The 17,722-nt window shown below is 40.9% G+C and overlaps 1 protein-coding gene across 2 annotated transcripts in view; it reads right to left on the reverse strand.

Annotated features, from left to right (window-relative positions):
- LOC141339295 (complement factor H-like) overlaps positions 1-17,722 on the reverse strand; it is a 35,353-nt gene that overhangs the window by 10,540 nt on the left and 7,091 nt on the right. The window contains exons 1-5 of one of the 2 annotated variants that reach the window (XM_073844916.1): positions 7,639-7,724; positions 7,185-7,379; positions 6,933-7,106; positions 6,202-6,841; positions 5,423-6,102 (exon numbers count right to left, since the gene is read on the reverse strand). In XM_073844916.1, the coding sequence (XP_073701017.1) occupies positions 5,423-5,834 (412 nt within the window). In that variant the 5' untranslated portion in view covers positions 5,835-6,102; positions 6,202-6,841; positions 6,933-7,106; positions 7,185-7,379; positions 7,639-7,724. Of the gene's footprint in view, positions 1-5,422; positions 6,103-6,201; positions 6,842-6,932; positions 7,107-7,184; positions 7,380-7,638; positions 7,725-17,722 lie in introns of those variants that run through there. The other variant, XM_073844917.1, reaches the window with a different exon arrangement.

The following is a 17,722-nucleotide window of genomic DNA, read 5'->3' on the forward strand; positions in this document are numbered from 1 at the left end:
CACTGACCCTTACAAGATCAACCTCTATGGGTGAGCATCCATTATAAAACACTCACAAGACATTCATTTTGACAACTATGCAAATATTTTGAAATTTCACAAAAAAACTACTATGGATCAGAGCCCCGAAAGCATGACTAGTTCATGAATCAACAGCGGACTTATGCGTGCCTAGACTCTGATATGCAAGAGTGTCATTGTTACTATTACTCTGATCGTCTTTACTTTTACATTAGTGCGAGGGTTTGTTTCGTGCAGTCAAGAGATGAAGTAGAGACCCGTTTTTTCCGCGGGGGTATAGGTTACTTTTTTTTTTCCGCGGGGGTATAGGTTACTTTTATGTGGGCTTTTGCTGGTGGGAGTGGGACAAAATAACATACATTTCTGCAGGAGCGGGACAAAAAAATCAGTCCCTTGCAGGTCTCTGATGATGTTTGCGTGCCGCGGTTGAAAGTTTTGAGCCGCCGTTCAGTCTGTATGCGATGAGCCTTGCTGCGCCGAGTCCAAAGCAATCAATCACAGAACACGAAAGAGGCCGTGCTTTGACCATTTTAGGATAAAATTTAAGTTAATTTTAAGCCATCTCGCGGGCCAGCGGTTGAGAATCCCTGCTCTATGTGACTTTCTGGACACGCCCCGGTCTCTGTAGTGTTGTGATAGGCTACGTCATTCACGCAGCAGTGAAGGGAGACGTGCTTGCGAAACAGTTCAGAGGGGAGAAAACAATCTAACAATATTTTCCACTTTCTAAATAATAAAAGTATTGTATGTCTACTAATAATTATAAAGAAATAAATCGGGATTTACCGATGCAGATATGTTAGAAACGATGCATCGCGATACAAATGCCAATTTGTATCCGATGCGCACTTTTTAAACCGATGCACCGAGTGAATCGGGGAATCTTCCCATCCCTAGTAGTCAAGCCTTCTCGGGGCCCTCAGGAGATCTGTCAGCTAACCTTGCCAGTGTTACAGGGCGCGGCAATCTCCCGCGAACACCATTCTCTAGCTGTTCCGCCCGGAAACGTAGCGGCCCTGGAGAGTTCGCAACCCCCGTGGGGGTCTTCAGAGGAACTAGTTCAGGAGCATCCTGCCAGTTCGCTGTTACAGGTTTCCGAATTGGTTCCTCAGATAAATCCAGAAACCAGTCTCGAGAGGTTGGTTCCCCTAGCAAACTTTCTGGCAGCGTGGAAACTACTGCCGAATGTTTCTATGTGGGTCCTGCGTACTGTAGAGAAAGGCTACTCCATTCAGTTCGGCGCCAAGCCGCCGCCTTTCAGCGGGGTATTTCCAACTCTAGTAAGCCCCGAGCAGGGTCTGGTAATGGAACAGGAAGTAGAAACTCTTCTGAGGAAGAAGGCCATCGAGGTGGTCCCTCCTCAAGACAGAGAATCCGGGTTCTACAGCCGGTACTTCATTGTTCCCAAGAAGGATGGAGGGCTTCGGCCCATTTTTAGATCTCAGGCTACTGAACCGCTCAGTCAGAAAACTGAAGTTCAGGATGCTTACTGTCAAGCAGGTCGTGTCACAAATCAGGTCCGAGGACTGGTTTGTCACGATAGATCTAAAAGACGTGTACTTCCACGTCTCCATCCTTCTTCAACACAGGAAGTTTCTCAGGTTCGCTTTCAGGGGCGAAGCTTACCAATACAGAGTACTTCCTTTCGGCCTAGCTCTCTCACCCCGAACTTTCACGAAGTGTGTGGATGCTGCGCTGGCTCCACTGCGACTCCAGGGCATCCGCATACTCAACTATATAGACGACTGGCTTATCCTAGCCAGTTCAGAGCAGTTAGCGGTTCAACATCGAGGTGTTGTTCTCGCTCACATGCAAAAGTTGGGGTTGAGACTCAACGCCAAGAAGAGTGTGCTCTCTCCATTACAGAGGACCACCTACTTAGGCGTGGTGTGGGATTCAACCACGATGCAGGCACGAATGTCTCCTGCTCGGATCGATTCCATACTTACTGCAGTAAATGCGGTCAAGCTAGGCCAGTCACTCACTGTCAAACAGTTCCAAGTACTGTTAGGTCTTATGGCAGCCGCTTCCAACGTAATACCTTTTGGACTGCTGCACATGAGGCCACTACAGTGGTGGCTCAGGACCAGGGGGTTCTCCCCGAGGGGAAACCCGTTCCGCAAGATCAAGGTCACGCGGCGTTGCCTACGTGCCTTGGCCATGTGGAAGAAACCCTAGTTCCTCTCTCAGGGTCCGGTACTGGGGGCTCCCTGTCGCCGCGTCTCGCTAGCGACAGATGCATCCCTCACCGGATGGGGGCGGTCATGAGTGGCCGCTCAGCCCAAGGCCTGTGGAGCGATCACCATCTCTCCTGGCACATAAATCGCCTAGAGATGCTGGCCGTATTCCAGGCCCTGAAGAGTTTCCTTCCAGACCTGAGAAACCGTCATGTGCTGGTCCGTACAGACAGCACTGCGGTGGTTTATTACATAAACCATCAAGGAGGACTCCGCTTACGCCCCTTGTACAAGCTGGCGTACCGGATACTCCTTTGGTCTCAAGGAAAACTCCTCTCCCTGAGAGCAGTCCATATTCCTGGACATCTGAATGTGGGAGCAGACGTCCTGTCGAGGCAGGGGCCGAGGCCCGGGGGATGGATGCTTCACCCAGAGGTGGTGAAGCAGATCTGGAGAGTGTTTGGCCAGGCACAGGTGGACCTTTTCACGACTCGAGAGACATCGCAATGTCCCCTCTGGTACTCTCTAGTTCCTCCAGCTCTTCTCGGACTGGATGCCATGGTACAGACGTGGCCGAGGCTTCGTCTGTACGCCTTTCCCCCGATCGTTCTGCTCCCGGGAGTTCTGGAAAGGGTCCGTCGGTTTCAAGTGCGGCTGCTACTCGTAGCCCCGTACTGGCCGGCCCGAGTGTGGTTCTCGGACCTGATATCTCTCCTAGACGGCTCTCCATGGGAGATTCCCGTCAGGAGGGACCTCCTATCTCAGGCTGGGGGCGCAATTTGCCACCCCCACCCAGAGAAGTGGAGGTTATGGGTGTGGCCCCTGAGGGGGCGCAACTCATAGGAGCGGGTCTCTCAACCGAGGTTGTTGAGACCCTTCTCCAATCCAGAGCTCCCTCTACGAGGAAACTTTGTGGCCTTAAGTGGAACTTGTTTGCGAGATGGTGCCGCGAGCACCACTTAGACCCAGTTAACTGCCCAGTTGGTACAGTGCTGGAGTTCCTACAATCTCGCCTTTCCGCAGGGCTAGCTCACTCCACCCTGAAGGTGTACGTGGCGGCTATAAGTGCCTACCACGCCCCTCAAGGTGGCCTCTCAGTGGGCAGAGATCCCTTGGTCATTCGTTTCCTCCGCGCCAAGTCACAGGAAGTTGAATTGCATGTGCCCAGTCAGAGCCTTAGACGCCTACGTCCACAGAGCTGCCATGTGGCGTAGAACAGAGCAACTGTTCGTCTGTTACGGCCCCCCAAAGAGGGGGGGGGGGGGCCCGGCTGCAAAGCCTACTATTAGTAGATGGATCATCGATGCCATTTCTACTGCTTACGAGTCCTCTGGTCTCCCATCTCCCTTGGGACTCAAGGCTCACTCCACTTGAGGTCTATCTGCCTCGAAAGCTCTGACAGCAGGTGTCCCCATCCAGGACATCTGCAATGCTGCGGGTTGGTCCTCGCCCCTGACGTTTGTCAGGTATTACGAACTCGACCTCAGAGCCGCTCCAGGCTCCGCTGTCCTCTCGACTTAGCGAGACTAGGTCCAGAGAGTCAGCCACCTCCCTAGCCAGGAGGAGACTTCTCAAGGCGCGTTCTTTCTGCGGAAAGAAGAGAAGTCGTTCTTCGCTACGACGCTCCTCGTGTGCCTGAGGGCCAAGGAGTGTCCCTGCATCCTCATGAGCCCGAGGGCCAAGGGGCAGACTCAATGCCTCTTGTCCGTGAAATACTAGACAAAGGCTCTTACTCTCGCGTCCTGATAGGCTTACCAGGCCGAGCTTCCGGTCCCTCTTGTTCTGGCGCAACCCCAGACAAAGGTGAGCCCGAGGGCCGAGGAGTGCCTCTCGCACTGGCTGGCGAACCAGGCAGAGGTCCACCTGTTCTCGTGTGCCTGAGGGCCGAGAACCATACAGCCCTCTTGTCCGCGGTATGCTAGACAATGGCTTAATTCCCCTCGTGTTCTGGCGCAAGAAGCTACCAGACCGAGTGTATTTCGGTCCCTCTGGTTCTGGCCCTTCCCAGACCAAGGACTAAGACTCCTCGTCTGCCTGAGGGCCGAGGAGTGCCTCTTGCGCTGGCTGGCTACCAGGCAGAGGCCTTTACTGTCTTCCCCGTGAGCCCGAGGCCCGGGGATCACAGTGCCCTCTTGTCCGCGTAATGCTAGACAATGGCTTATTCCCTCGCGTCCTGCCGCAGTTCCAGGCCGAGCTCTTGAGTCCCTCTTGTTCTGGCAGAACCCCAGACAAAGGACTACCCTCTCCCCGTGAGCCCGAGGGCCGGGGAGCACTCTTGAGGTCGAGTGCACTGTCCTCGTGGGTCTGCGGACCGAGGACTACCCTACACCATCTGTCCGCGGAATGCTAGACAAGGGCTCTCTCTTTTTCCACCCTGGTTGAGCAGACACTGCGCAGGGCTTGGAAATTATGGGGGCGTTGGTAGTCTCGTTCCCCATAGTGTTCCTGACGCGGCTCGAGTTCCCGGAAGGGAATGTCTCAGGTTACGTATGTAACCCTAGTTCCCTGAGGGAATGAGACGCCGCGTCTCGGACCATAATTCCCGCACCCTGCGGCGCTCGCTTCATTCCTAAAGAGCTGCCGCCGGCTTCAAACGCACGTGCTTTATACTTCCTGGTCGATGACGTCACTGCGCCTGTGACGTCACTCCCGTCGTTCATTGGTTGTAGACATGATTCAGAGTGCTGCCCGCCAATGGCTTCCCCATAGCGTTCCTGACGCGGCGTCTCGTTCCCTCAGGGAACTAGGGTTACATATGTAACCTGAGACGTTTGAAGTTCTAAAAAAAAAAATCAATTGTGAAACTTACTAGCAACTTCTAAATAAAAATAGTTCTACGTTGTTAAGATAGTGTGAAAAGTAGCTAATTTTGAATGTTTGGATTATAACATTATTAGTTTTTTTGAATATAAATATGAATATTAGCCATGTCACACACTTTTGCATGTGAATGCTGTTCCTGTCCAATTTTATTAAAATGTCAAAAACAACATGCATTGGACCCTTTCTACAGCATGACATAAATCGTTTTCTCAATTTTGTTTTCTCAGTTTCTACAAATATTAGTGTGTTTACTGCATTCATCTAGCTCCACCATGTTTTGGAAAACTGGAATTTTCACAAATTAGCCAGATATCAACTGAGTAACTCAGGGTTAATTTGTTTGTGACACCACTGACATTTTGCCATTATCAATGGTTTATTACATAACAGTGGTGAATTACCATCACAGTCTGGTTTCGGAGTCCAGCCAAATGTAGCGCATCTGGGGATTCCTTCTCTTTTCTTGAACCCTGGATTGCATTTGTATTCTAATATGGCACCTTTCTGGTATTGTGGCATTTGCTCAACAACCTGTCCATTTAGTATGGCAGGTGCTGTGCATGGTATACCTGTATGACAGGTGAGAGAAAGAAGAATAATTAAAGTGGTACTTTGAATAAAGCACAGCAATCTGTGTAGCCAATAAAAATGCAACATGTAATGCCACTCCTTTGTTGCCTTGACCATGTGTTTTGGGTCATACCCATCCTCTATGTTTGATGGTGGGGACGGTGTTCTTGGGGTCATAGGCAGCAGTCCTCCTCCAAACACGGCGAGTTGAGTTGATACCAAAGAGCTTGATTTTGGTCTCATCTGACCACAACACTTTCACCCGGTTCTCCTCTGAATCATTCAGATGTTCGTTGGCAAACTTCAGACAGGCCTGTACATGGGCTTTCTTGAGCAGGGGGACCTTGCGGACGTTGCAGGATTTAAGTTTTTCACTGTGTAGTGTGTTACCAATTGTTTTCTTGGTGACTATGGTCCCAGCTACCTTGAGATCATTGACAAGATCCTCCTGTGTACTTCTTGGCTGATTCCTCACCATTCTCATGATCATTGAAACTCCATGAGGTGAGATCTTGCATTGAGCCCCAGACCAAGGGAGATATGAGATATGCAGTTATTTTGTGTTTTTTCCATTTGCGAATAATTGCAGCAACTGTTGTCACCTTCTTACCAAGCTTGGCGATGGTCTTGTAGCCCATTCCAGCCTTGTGTACATGTAGGTCTACAATCTTGTCCCTGACATCCTTGGACAGCTCTTTTGATTTGGCAATGGTGGAGAGTTTGGAAACTGATTGATTGCTTCTGTGGACAGGTGTCTTTTATACAGGTAACAAGATGAGATTATGAGCACTCTCTTAAAAGGAGTGGTCCTAATCTCAGCTCATTTCCTGTATAAAGGACACCTAGGAGCCAGAAATCATGCTGATTGATAGAGGATCAAATACTTATTTCACTAAAATGCAAATCAATTTATAACTTTTTTTAAATAAAGTATCAATGATTACATTTATCAATTATTCTATTTAGAATTTATCAATGCAATGCAATATATCAATTTGATTGGATATAGAAAAAAATATATATATATCATGATATTTAATGGATCACAGGCAAAATGACAGTAAACTGTGGCATACCAGTGCATTGCTGTATGCCTGTCCATTGAGCACGGGAATCACAGGTGATTTCTACAGGCTTCTCTGGTTCAAATCCAGGAAGACATTGATATTCTACTCTTGAAGAAATTGGATATTTTGATTTCAAGCCTCTCACAATCTTTGCATTTTGGATGTTGGGTGCTGCACACGGTTCTGTAAAAAAATGATCCATCATACAAATGACTAATTCATATTATATAAAGAATCATTTGCACATATTGTGAGATTTAATAGCAGAACATACTAGCACACAGTGGGTTTGGTATCCATCCATCTTGTGTACATGTGGCCACTGTTTCCATTTTGTCATACCCATGCTCACAATAGTAATATTTTTTTGTTCCCAATTTCATATTTCCACTGAAATAATCATACGGGTAATACACATGCTGATCACGTGGAACTTCACATGTAATCTCTGAAACAAGATTCACATGCTTTCAGTAACATGCATTGAGTTAATCACTAAATCCAAAATGTTTCTCTATAATCTTACCTGCACAAACAGGCTTATGATCCCAGTCTCCATTATCTTGGCATGTAAATGATCTGCTGGTTTCTTTTATAAAAATGAGCCAGTGTTTTTCAGAACAGATTATTTCCACCTTTTCTCCAACCCTGAAAATAGTCTTTCCCTCTGGGTTGATCTTTTTTATTCCAAATGTGGTTGACTGAAGACTACAAGTTACTTCTGTAAAAGACATAGTTATGCAGAACTAAGGATAAGAAGAGATTAAGCTTCAAAAATATGAAAAAATGGACAAATGTTTTTGTAACTGGTTCTGTGTTTTCATATGTAATGTCCTTTAGAAAACATTCTGAGAAGCACAATCAAACACACACATAAAGATGTACTACTCAACACCCTCCAAAACCACTTAAAGTCACTTTAAAGTATTGGAAGTGCATATAATATGCATTCTACATTCTAGTTAAATTAATTCACTCACCTTGACATTGTACAAAGGTAACAGAAAGCAGGAAACAGGAAACACGAATGATTTGTACAGGAACTCTCATTTTCAGCTCGACCTCACATATGCTTTTGCTTTCTGATTTTGGTGTGTTTGTATGATGGTGGATCAAAAAGTTAATCATTTACTAAAATCAAAAGGAGGACACTTTTAAACCAGACCACTGCGTGACCATGTGCACAGATATTTTGATTAAAAGAAAACATTTATCTAATGTTCACATTTGCTAGTTGAACACACCAAAATACACTGATAAAACCTCCTGTTTCATTGTGAGTATATTCCACAGGTGGGTCTAAATTTTGAGAAGTGCATTATAATATGCATGACATTTAAACTCTAGCCAAAAAAATCAAATTGAAAAGAACAACGAGATCAAAAATAATAAATTGCCTTGACTTTGTGGACAACTTAATGAAAATACCTAAAATACAAAGCTAAGGATTTTTACAGAAACTAGTTCACTTAAGAAGTAACTTTTTGGTCTTTGTCTCTGAAACTCTTCCTTGCTTGCGGATCAACAAAAAGACTCAACAAAAATCTATTTTAACCCAGACCTCTCTGCGTACAAACAATATTTGCTGCAACTCACATTGGACAAAGAAAAAGATAATTTTGAGAGGTCAAACTTAAGTTACATTTATGTAACAGAAGGCAAAAAGTAAGTTACAAAATAATGGATGTTTTATTGCAGTGCTCTACAGGTTAAATCTGATATTTCTTTACTGGCTAGTGTAGTTTATATTTCAAGAATAGTATCTGATAAATGAATCTGTCCATAGAGGGAACTAAAGAAAGAAGCTACAGAAATGAGTGAGGTGACAGAAGTTTCATAATATACAAGCTTACAAACATTGCAATAACACAGCCATTGCAAAATAGATCTGTAACTGTATTTGCAATACTGCAGTAAAAAAAAAAAAAGAGAGAGAGAGAGAGATAAAGACTTTGATAAAACTCCAAAAAGTTTGTTTCCTATATGACCTAGATGATCCTCCTTATCTTACAGCAAATAATGTTTTTTTTTCTTTCCCGTAAAAGCTGGACGTCATTTACTGGATCTTACATTGTGGATGTTTGGTAAACACTGATATTTTAAACTCAAAGGTCTTTAACTTTGTGTATAAATAGTTCTCATGCATTTGCTGAGTTTTGGCAGATGCAATGAATAGGGTCAAATGTTTGAGTGTTTTCTTTTTTTTTTCCCTCTTTGAAATCCTAGATGTCATACTAAATATTATATGAGCATAAGATTAAGCCTAATGTGCTACAGTAGCTTTGGACCAAAGGTTTGATTAATTTATAAAACGTTAAGAAAATTATAAAAAATTTTATGTTTTTATCGGTTGGACAACAGGGCTGAAGATTGAACTTAAATAATACAATCAACAGAATCAACAGAAGTTTCATAATATACAAGCTTACAAACATTGCAATAACACAGCCATTGCTAAATATATGTGCAACTTCAATTGCAAAATTAAGCCTTATGTGCTACAGTAGCTTTGGACCAATGGTTTAATAAAGTTTTCATAGGTTGGACAACAGGGCTGAAGCCTGAACTCAAAGAATACAATCAGAGCTACAATATTTGTACAAAACATAATTTACTTGTGACAACTTCTTGTCATGCTGTAGAAAAGGTCCAACCGATGTCACTTCTTGGGTGTCACAATATCAAGAATTTAAATGTATTTGTATTTAGCTTTTCACAATACATGTCATTTCAAAGCAGCTTTACAAAAAGGTATACTTTTATGTTTATAATGTCTTCGTTCTTCACCATAAGTTTCATGAATGGGTGAGATGATTTGATGAACAGGCCTGTTTGTTTGTGCCCAGATACTTCATGAAGCAACCGCACCACCTAGTGGTCCCTTGTGAATATTGATGGACATTATATATCTTATCTTATCTAAATATGTGGACATAAAATATTGTTTAGTTAAAATACCAGAATATTGATAGTTTGTTATGACCAAGCAACACAACAAAACCCACAACAATATTACAAAAGCATATTACTTGAGTCCTCTAAGAACGTTTTCACTGAACTTTATAACTGAGGTGCAAGAGTAACATTTATAAAAGATCCAGTTTGCAATCCCTGCTGAAAAAACCAGCTAATACCAGCCTAGGCTGGTTGGCTGGTCTTAGCTGGTTTAAGATGGAAGTAGCTGGTTTTAGCTGGTCTCCCAGCCTGGCCAGGCTGGTCAGGCTGGTTTTAGCTGGTGGTTTCCCAGCCTGACCATAAGACCAGCCTGACCAGGCTAGAAAAGTGGCCAAAACCCCTCTAAAACCAGCCTGCCTTCCAGCTATGACTAGCTAAAACCAGGCTGGTTGACCAGCTAAAACCAGCCAACCAGCCTAGGCTGGTTTTAGCTGTTTTTTTCACCAGGGATGTGATAAGAGAGACATAAAAGTACCGTGGGTTTAAATGCTTGATCTGTGCATATTTATCTCCTGATTCAGATGAGACAACTTTTCCCTGGAGAAAGCAATATTACGAATAGAGGACTCAAATTTTGCCAGAAGTTTAAAAAAGTATTAAAGGAGTAGTTCACTTTCAGAAAAAAATATTTACAGATAATGTACTCACCCCCTTGTCATCCAAGATGTTCATTTCTCTCTTTCTTCAGCCGTAAATAAGTTATGTTTTTTGAGGAAAACATTTCAGGATTTCTCTCCATATAATGGACTTCTATGGTGCCCCTGAGTTTGAACTTCCAAAATGCAGCTTGAAAGGGCTCTAAATGATCCCAGCCAAGAAAGAAGGATCTTATGCTGAGTTCCAGGCAGGTTTTTTAGCTCGTAAATCACGACTTCAAATCACAACTCACGACTTTGTAGCGTTCCAGGCAAGTCACCCCAAACTGCTTGAGCACATTTATTATTATTACATTATTATTCATTTGTGTGCAAAGTTATATTGTCCTAAAGGCTATTTTTTCACTGTGTACCACTTGCATAAACACCGCATCCGTAGGTGCTGACATAGTGGTTTCGCGGGCTATGTCACGTCAGAACTCGTAACTGGGAGTACGTCGATCTAGTACGAGTTCACGGGTGGGAAGTCACGGGTTTGACTGCCGTTCGGGTGCACTTTCATGGGTAGAAGGTTGGAAAAACACGAGTAATGGGTTGCCTGGAACGAGGCATTATCTAGCGAAACGATTGGTTATTTTCTAACAACATTTACAATTTATATACTTTTTAATCTCTACATAGAGTACACACAGAGCTAGACAAAACAAGCATTTGAGGTTAAAAAGTATCTAAATTGTAAATTTTTTTTTTTTAGAAAATAATCAATCGTTTTGCTAAATAAGACCCTTTTTTCCTCAGCTGTGATTGTTTAGAGCCATTTAAACTGCATTTTGGAAGTTCAAACTCGGGGGCACCATAGAAATCCATTATATGGAGAGAAATCCTGAAACGTTTTCTTCAAAAAACATAATTTCCTTACGACTGAAGAAAGAAACACATGAACATCTTGGATGACAAGAGGGTGAGTAGCCTACATTATCCATAATTTTTTGTTCTGAAAGTGAAGTACTCCTTTAATGAAAGTTTTGTTTTTTTACAAACACACAGCTTTTAACTTCACAAGATGCTGATAGACTGGAGTGGAGTGGATTACTTGTGGGTTACTGTGATGTGTTTATCAGCTGTTTGGACTCTCATTATGGCGGCACCCATTCACTGCGATCCATTAGGGAGCAAGTGATGTATTAACTACTCGTTTAAACACTTGTATAAAATCAATGTCAAATTTACAATCGTGTTTTTTAGAGAAAACTGCACTCTCTTGGTCGTGTCATGTTACTTAACTAGGCTATATGTTAGAAACCTGTGTGCAGTTGTGTTCATTGCGTTGATTGTTCCACGAGATTGTCTCACAGGGAATCTCAACGGGTGTGACCTTGTTACTATCAATACATTAACCTTTATTAATTTGATCACTGCTGTAAATTGCATCTGTCACAAGATGGCACTGTTTTCACATGAAGGCACTGTTGGCACAGTCAATCTACAGGTTTTCTTTTATTAACGCCCACACTCTGTTCGCTGCTCTTTTTAAAAGGCTTAAATTCAGCACATAACAAATATGTGACCCTGGACCACAAAACCAGTCATAAGGTTAAATTTTACAAAACTGAGATATATACATCATATGAAAGCTCAATAAATAAGCTTTCTATTGATATATGGTTTGTTAGAATAGGACAATATTTAGCCGAGATACAACTATTTGAAAATCTGGAATCTGAGGGTGCAAAAAAATCTACATACTGAGAAAATCACCTTTCAAGTTGTCCAAATCAAGTTCTTAGCAATGCATATTACTAATCAAAAATTACATTTTGATATATTTATAGTAGGAATTTTTCAAAAAAAAATCTTCATGGAACATGATCTTTACTTAATTTCCTAATGATTTTTGGCATAAAAGAAAAATCAATAATTTTGACCCATACTATGTATTTTTGGCTATTGCTACAAATATACCCCAGCGACTTAAGACTGGTTTTGTGGTCCAGGGTCACATATGTCAAAATGTCAAAAGTTTCACAGCAGTTTTAAATTTCTGTTCTTTTATTTCAGCTACGAGGTCACGATGCGACTTATAGATTTACTGTTAGTCACGTGGGGCAATTCGCAGGTCGAAGTTCACCAAACTTCGGAACACAGCGAAACGCCAAAAGTTTTCGCACGTGCTTGCTTTTCTGAAAGGAAGATTATGAAGAAAAGTAGAAAGACGCCAGACGCAACACTGCAAACGAGCGACTAAGCGATGCAGCTGGATCACGGATCACGGATATTATGGATAAAGGCCAACTGCTCCTGTCTTGTGGTGAGTCAAAAACTGAAAAACAAAAACAATAACAACATCAGTAGTAGTGATAGCAGCAATTAAGGCCTTCGGTTTAGGCCAAGATTAGGTCATAACTCAATTAGGACATTTAAATTCCTTCAGAAAAAAACGTTGCTGGTGGGCATCTTGATGCAAAACAATGGCACTGACATATTTTAAGAAATGCCAATGCAAGTTTCTTTTAGTTAAAACAGCCTACACATGCTTTTTTATGTTTTATGCCTTGTCTGTGAATCCTGGGGATAGTAGCAAATAATAATAGAATATTTATGATGAAATAACCAGTGTTGGGTAAGTTTTAATACAAATGACTAATCACTTCTTTAAAATTGTAATTTGATTACATTACTGATTACTGCATTTAAAAAGTAATCCAGAGGGATTTTGGATCACGGATTGGATCAAATCTTAGAAATGGGTTTTTCAAAAGTAAAAGAGGGATTTTGAATTAAGATCAGACCATGTAATCCAATCTTACATTTGATTTGGATCAAACCTGTCCTTTTGGTTATTCAAAACTTTCAACTCAGATTGGGATCTATTTGATCAAAAAAACCAAAAAAACAAAAAAAAAAAAAAAAAAACAGGATTATCCTAATGCCATCAGAAGGGTGAATTCAGCAGTGATTTTTTTGAACCAAATAAAATAAAAAAGTTTTATTTTTATATGAATGATCACAAACTTAATGGTTACTGATGATGTATAAATTCCTTCATATTAGAAGCCTATATGAAGCATGTCACATCTAATGAGAATTGGTAAACAACAACAATGCATGCAAGGATTATGTTGCATGCCACCTTGGGTTGCACTTGCAAGTAGTTAAGACATTTAAATAAAAAAAAAAAAATAATAATAAATTAAAAAAAATAAATAAAACAAACAATGGTTATTTGTGGCCACTGGTATTTTGCCTACCTGTTGTTCTTTGCTAAGCCAGTAGGCTACACTGTTGGTTCCATTTAAGGCTATGGTAAACAGGATTTGGTAATCCTGAAATTTGGTATTTGGATCACAGTGATCCAACCCAATGTAAAAAACTGTCATAAAAGTAAGATAGATCAGTTAATCCTGGATAGCAAAACGTGGGATTTCCAAATCCGGACCAATTTGATCCAGATTCAATTTTTTTAAAAACTGGGCCCAGATTACTAATTACTTTACTTTCAAGTTAATTCCAAGTTTAAAGTTATCAAACCTGAAAATTATCAACAAAAGCTCATATTTTTTTTTTTGGTTTTGTAAAATAAAGAAAACAAATAGAGTGTGCTTTCTGCATTCTCAGTCTTCGCGTTTGTTCAAACCACTCTCTCACTGTTCCTCCGTAGTCAGATCTCATAGAAATGCGTAGACTATCAGTAGCACAACTTTCTGTTTCTATTTGGTGTAGGCTATTTTTACGCAGAAATTGCCTTAGGTGTGCATAGCCTAATACGCACCTACCATATGGAATGCCAGGGCTGCCATATTTTGAAATAAATAAAGAAAGAAATGTAAAAAAGCAAATATAAATACATAAATAAATGTACCAAGACAAGTTAAAAAAAAAACTGAATTATTTATAATTTTTTAAAATCTTATTTATGTATTTTTTATTTTTTTCCACATTTATTTATTTCTACATTAATTCATAAGTCATTCTATATATATCTATGAGTTAAACAACGTGAAAAACGCTTAACGTGGCTTAATGTATGTAAAAAACGACCAGGAAACCCCAAGTTTCTGTCAAACCTTACGTGGAACAAACATTAACTACTATGTGGAATAAGGGCTCGTTCTTTTGATAGTAGTTAGTGTTTGTTCCAAGGTTTGACAGAAATTTGGGGTTTTCTGGTCATTTTTTACGTACGTTAAGCGTGTATAAACGCGGATAAACTCTTAGTGGAAAAATGTATATCCTTTATCCAATTTGTTCCTCTTTGTGACGGAGTTTTCCTACACGACTCTTATGAGGTCGGCAAAAGTTATCTTTGACAAACCAGCGAGGGAAGTTGTGTAGACTCTCCCCATTTTAATTTTAAATTACCCGGCTTTCTGCTGTGTTGACATTACACAGGAAGTCTGCATACCCTGCGATTGCGTATTTCCGGTTTCTGTGAAAAAGGTCTATTGAACCAAGGTAGTGGATGGGTACGCTTTGAGGCTTCAGTGACACCTTGTGGTGCCCAAACGAAATCCAAATAAGTGTAGCTTACATGACGTGCCTGTTGATAGTGTGGGATGAATGACTTAGATGGGAAATGTGGCCAAAATCTTATATCAAGGGTTAAGTAATTTAATATGGACATGGATACATGCAGCTGATAGGGCTGATAAGAGCTTGGTTAGGTAGATTGAGACTCGGACACCAGATTAGAACACGGACAGGAACCAGCACACATTATAGTGAAGTCTACGCAAACATATTGATCACCGCATCAGTCATATTTCCTACGTTTACATGCACAACACATGACAAACGCTTGAAATACAACACGTGTCCAAGATACACGCTAGGGTTGCCACCCGTCCCTTAAAATACGGAATCGTCCCGTATTTGAGAATTAAATTGCGCGTCCCGTTTTGAATCAATACGGGACGGGTTTTGTCCCGTATTTTTTATATATATATATTTTTAAAGCAGCGTCTCATGTAAATAATCACTGCGGTAAAGCCAACCGCGGTTCAGAAAAACACGGTCAAGCCAGCCGCGGTTGATTTTAAGTGTGCGCGCATATTACAGTGATTACGGTAGTGTCAGAAACAACACAGAGAGTTGCTTGCAGAGCGCTTTTCATTTAGATGCCCAGGACTGAGAGATAATACTACAAAATGCTCGTGAATTTTTACTTATTTATTTGCATTTCTGCTTTAATATCCGTTTTATTTATTGGTGAACTTGACGGTTCTTTTCTGAGAAATGGGACATTATTAGACTTTAGAGTCTAATAAGTAGAAAAAAAACAATGATCAGTTCTTATTCAGGACGGCCCATATTATATGCAAAACTCATATGAAACCTTTTTACTGCAGCATTTTTGAGATATGGGACATGATTACATTTTAACGGGGTATATAGACCCCATTTCTAAAAAGTAGAAAAAAACAATGATCAGTTCTTATTCAGGACGCCCCCCCCCCCCCCCCCCCCGAAAAATTTTCGTAACTGTATATTTTCATAATTTCTCAAGCAATTCAAAATTTGGAAAGTCTCCGTCTCACAGCTTATAAAGTCTAATACAATGTACAAAAAGCAGCACAAAATCTGCAACAGTTTATTTACTTTACTAACGTATTCACTGAGCTTAATAGTTGAGGTTCAAGACTAACTTTTACAAGAGATCCAGTCTGTGGTTTGGAAGCAACAGTTTAAAAAATATCTTAAAGATGGTTTTGTTTCTTACAAACATGCAGCTTTTTAGTTCACAAGATGTTACTTGATGGACTGGAGTGGTGTGGGTTTCTTGTAGTTTACTGTGATGTTTTTATCAGCTGTTTGGACTCTCATTCTGATGGCACCCATTCACTGCAGAGGATCCATTAGTGTGCAAGTGATGTGATGCTAATTCTCCAAAACTGTTCTGATGGATTTACAGTAGTCATCTGCATCTTGGAGAGTGAGCGTTATTATTATTATTATTTTTGTAATATTCCTTTCACCTCTATAGTCCAAATGATTTGTTTGTGTAATTCCAAGTCGTCTGAAGTTAACTGACTCAACACAATATAAGAAAGAGAAAAAAACTGTACACAAACCTCATTGGCTCTCTCATCTTTCGTCAAAATTGTAAGCAAAATATCTTTTGCATGAATAAAATACAATGCAAAATACAATGAGAAATGGGTTGAACAAAAATCCACACCAAAGTCAGTCAAATCGTTAAAGCTTTTTAATCAAAAAGGGTGGTTGAAGGAATGTTCACACAGATAAGAAATACAATGTCTGTGAGATAATCAAAAAATTCATTTTTACATTTGTAGCTGAATGGGATATATTCACAAGTTTGTGTGTGTACATACTGTACCAGAAGTGAGCTAAACCTAACATAATTTCTCGAAACCTTATTTCACAAAAGGGATATCCTGTTTTGTGAAATAAAGTAAACTTGTCATTTTAAAACTGAATTGGGTAACCTCAATTACCACTCCGGATTATTTTCATTGATTTTGTGCATCACCTAAAGAAACAACCAAATAAATAACAAATCAATAATTGTACAGATCACCAATATGACTAATTCAGGTTCTGAAAATGAGACAATACTCACAGCTTTTATCAATCTGTAGATTCCCGTTGGAGCACGACACATCCACATATGCTTTCATCTCACTTCCAGTATTCCATCCATTTGTACAGTTAAGTCTGTACTTGTCAGCGTGTGTTATAAAGACCTTTCCTGTAGGAGGCTGTAGGTTGTACTTCTCCACAATGTCATCAATTTCACAAGGTCCTACGACAAAGACAAACAAAACATTAAAACAGTGCAAAATAATTACGAATTTGACTCAAAATTGACTCACTTAGACATTTCGGAGGAGTGTCCCATTTCCCATCCACACACTTGTACTGGTCCTGTTGCTTGGTAAGCACATAGTAAGGCTTGCAAGTGTAAGATACTGCTGTGATCACTTCATCTTTTTTACTGATGGTGCCGAAGTCTCCATTTTCAAGATATGGAGGAGGTGGACAGGTTTTACCTTGGCAAACACATTTACATCCATTATACATCCAGCATTTTAGTGTCCATACAATCTTGTAAGATTCCTAGTCGAAACTTGGACGTGAACTCTCAAGTTGTGTTACAACTGGCAAACTCAGAGACGATTTTGATGCCTGAGTTTCAAAGTTGGTTGGCAAATTTGAAACATGGCAGAGGGGAGGAACATAGCTTTAGTACCGTAAAGGTTTCCCCATTGCTTCTACATTGCTTTCTCTTGCTGTTACAGTCATGTATGTTTACATACATTAACATTTGACGTATGTTGTATGCATTGAACAAAGCAAAAATAGCATTTACTTGACCGAAACTGCAGAATCATCAACAGGCTGAATATCTAGATAGTGCAGTGAATGTTAATATGGTTACTAATGAATGAAATGCTGCATCTTATACACTGTAAAAAGTTTTCACCAGATTCAACTTAAAACCCTAAGTTCAGCACCTGCCTTAAAATTAAGTTAAATCAGCTTAAAACTACAA

Source organism: Garra rufa, chromosome 7 (assembly GCF_049309525.1).
Source record: "Garra rufa chromosome 7, GarRuf1.0, whole genome shotgun sequence".
Taxonomy (NCBI): Eukaryota; Metazoa; Chordata; class Actinopteri; order Cypriniformes; family Cyprinidae; genus Garra; species Garra rufa.